This window comes from Solanum tuberosum, unplaced genomic scaffold (genome assembly GCF_000226075.1).
Source record: "Solanum tuberosum cultivar DM 1-3 516 R44 unplaced genomic scaffold, SolTub_3.0 scf00018, whole genome shotgun sequence".
Taxonomy (NCBI): domain Eukaryota; kingdom Viridiplantae; phylum Streptophyta; class Magnoliopsida; order Solanales; family Solanaceae; genus Solanum; species Solanum tuberosum.
In genome coordinates, this window is record NW_006238944.1 from 3,260,110 (window position 1) to 3,263,018 (window position 2,909).

A 2,909-nucleotide genomic window follows, 5' to 3' on the forward strand; every position below is an offset into this window, starting at 1 on the left:
GTATAATAACCCAAAAACCATTAAAATATAATTTTAATGATTTAACAGAATTTAAGATACATATAAGTGAATTACTAGAAAAAGGGTACATACAAGAAAGCAATAGCAAGCATACAAGTCCAGCATTTATAGTAAATAAACATAGTGAACAAAAAAGAGGAAAAAGTAAAATGGTTATTGATTATAGAAATTTAAATGCAAAAACTAAAACATATAATTACCCAATACCAAATAAAATATTAAAAATAAGACAATTACAAGGATATAATTACTTTAGTAAATTTTACTGCAAATCAGGATTTTACCACTTAAAGTTAGAAGAAGAATCTTAAAAAATTTACAGCATTTACAGTACCACAAGGATTTTATGAAGGGAAAAAAACTTAAGTATACAATTTAAGTACCTTAATTACTACTATATAGCAATAGTTTTTTTTTGTCTATATAGCAATAGTTTTTTTTTTCAAAACTAGAATTTAGTATTTAAAAAAAAGGGAAGCGTAGAATTAGTCAACCACGATTTTCTTATATTCCCTGATTTTCTCCAATTCTTTTACCTTCCACGATTTACTCAGATTTGTTATATATTCTTTCCCATAAAAAAGGGTTTTTTTAACAAAAATAAAAGTCTCCTTCTACTCCCTTCTGATCGACAGTTCAAACATACCAATAATTTTTCAGTTCTAATTCAACACAACGGACGATGGGACGCATCAAGTATTTGTGATAAATCACGATTGAATTAGTATTTTTCTACGTGATTATTTTAATTATTTTATTTAATATATTTGAATTATTTTTTTCATAATCATTATCTTATAATCTATTATGTTGGGTATATGTTTTTTGTTAAAGCTGAATTAAGGTCGTTTATCAATCACTTTTATAGATTGGATTTGGGTATATTGAGTGGTGTGTTATTTTTTGGTATTGATTCGTTGCTTTAATTTGTAGGGTTTTGTTGTTTAGTATAAAATTCATATTGTGTGATTCTGCTTTGGTAAATGGTTTGGTGAAACGATGGTTTTGTGGTTTAGTATATAGTAAATTTTATTAATATTTTTGGTAGATTATTAGGTGCACATGGTGTGATGATTTGGTGTAATTGTTATTCTGTATTATGTTTGTATAAACACCATAAGTCATAGTTTTTTTTGTGTGAGTGTTATCTATTAGGTCGAATAGAAAAATAAGCTTTGATGATTAATATTGGGTAAATAATTTGGTGTTAATGATGGCATATTTAAATACATTTATTAAACGTCAGATTCAATGAATTTTTTTTGGTCTAACATTAAGTGTAATGGATCAGTGCACTTGAATATCTTTTAGTCCATACATAAACACAATTTTTGAGAATTTCTTTTTGTATGTGATCTGATGTAATTAGTATTTTTTAGGCCTTACATAAACACCATAATTTGAAAATTTCTTTTGGTGTGTGATCTGGTGTAATTGGTATCTTTAGACCTTATATAAACACAAACTTTCAAGCTAATATTTTGGTACATCTATTGTTTTTTGGTAAATGATTTGATGAAAATGATGGTGTAGTAAGCTAATTTAGTCGTCAACCATTTTGTATACCAGCATGATTACCATTTTGTATACCAGCATGATTACCATTTTGTATACCAGCATGATTACCATTTTGTATACCAGCATGATTACCATTTTGTATACCAGCATGATTACCATTTTGTATACCAGCATGATTACCATTTTGTATACCAGCATGATTACCATTTTGTATACCAGCATGATTACCATTTTGTATACCAGCATGATTACCATTTTGTATACCAGCATGATTACCATTTTGTATACCAGCATGATTACCATTTTGTATACCAGCATGATTACCATTTTGTATACCAGCATGATTACCATTTTGTATACCAGCATGATTACCATTTTGTATACCAGCATGATTACCATTTTGTATACCAGCATGATTACCATTTTGTATACCAGCATGATTACCATTTTGTATACCAGCATGATTACCATTTTGTATACCAGCATGATTACCATTTTGTATACCAGCATGATTACCATTTTGTATACCAGCATGATTACCATTTTGTATACCAGCATGATTACCATTTTGTATACCAGCATGATTACCATTTTGTATACCAGCATGATTACCATTTTGTATACCAGCATGATTACCATTTTGTATACCAACATGTTTGCCTTTTTGTATACCAGCATGTTTGCCTTGCGAAAGCACTTGGGATATTCCATCACATGTTTTGGAAGAGGTAATGTTACCTCTAATTGCAAGAAAGCAACCAGGCAGACCACCACATAATGATCGTAAGAAGGGATTCAACAAAAAAAATGCAAGAGAAGTATAGTCATTTGTAGTAAATGTGGTACACTCGAGCATAACAGGAAGACTTGCCTCAAATTTGTGGATCACGCTTAACAATAGTGTGTTGTTTTTATTTTATTTTTACTTAAAACATTATGTAGTTGAAACTTTTAGTTATTGGTTTATTGAGTGGTATAACTTTTCCGATTGCGAGTTTTTGAACTTAAGTTGTCTTTTTATGCACAAATTTTTATATGTAAATGGTTATGAACTAATTGTAAATTTTAATAAATGAAAATAACTGTGATGTCTCTAATATTTGGTGTAGTATTCAAAAGTTATTATCTATTACATGATATTGGTGTAATTATCATTGTAAGGTTGGTGCATTCATATTATATTGAAAGAAGAACTAAAGGTAAATGATAACAAATCTATTGAAAAGTGATGGACTTATGAGATAAAATAATGGTGAATCGAAAATGTAATTTTTTTTTTTTTGAAAAGCACAGTAATAACCATTAATTGGTAAGATAAAATAATTAAATTTTATACATGATTATCATGCCCCCAAAAATAGGTACAAAAT

General features: G+C 28.4%; 1 protein-coding gene across 1 annotated transcript; it reads right to left on the reverse strand.

Annotated features, from left to right (window-relative positions):
- Nucleotides 1-1,570: 1,570 nt before the first annotated feature.
- LOC107058325 (insoluble matrix shell protein 4-like) lies at nucleotides 1,571-2,395 on the reverse strand. The gene has a single exon (XM_015303878.1). It carries the CDS (start codon nucleotides 2,393-2,395, stop codon nucleotides 1,571-1,573), a length of 825 nt encoding a protein of 274 aa, XP_015159364.1.
- Between the last annotated feature and the right edge of the window lie 514 nt (nucleotides 2,396-2,909).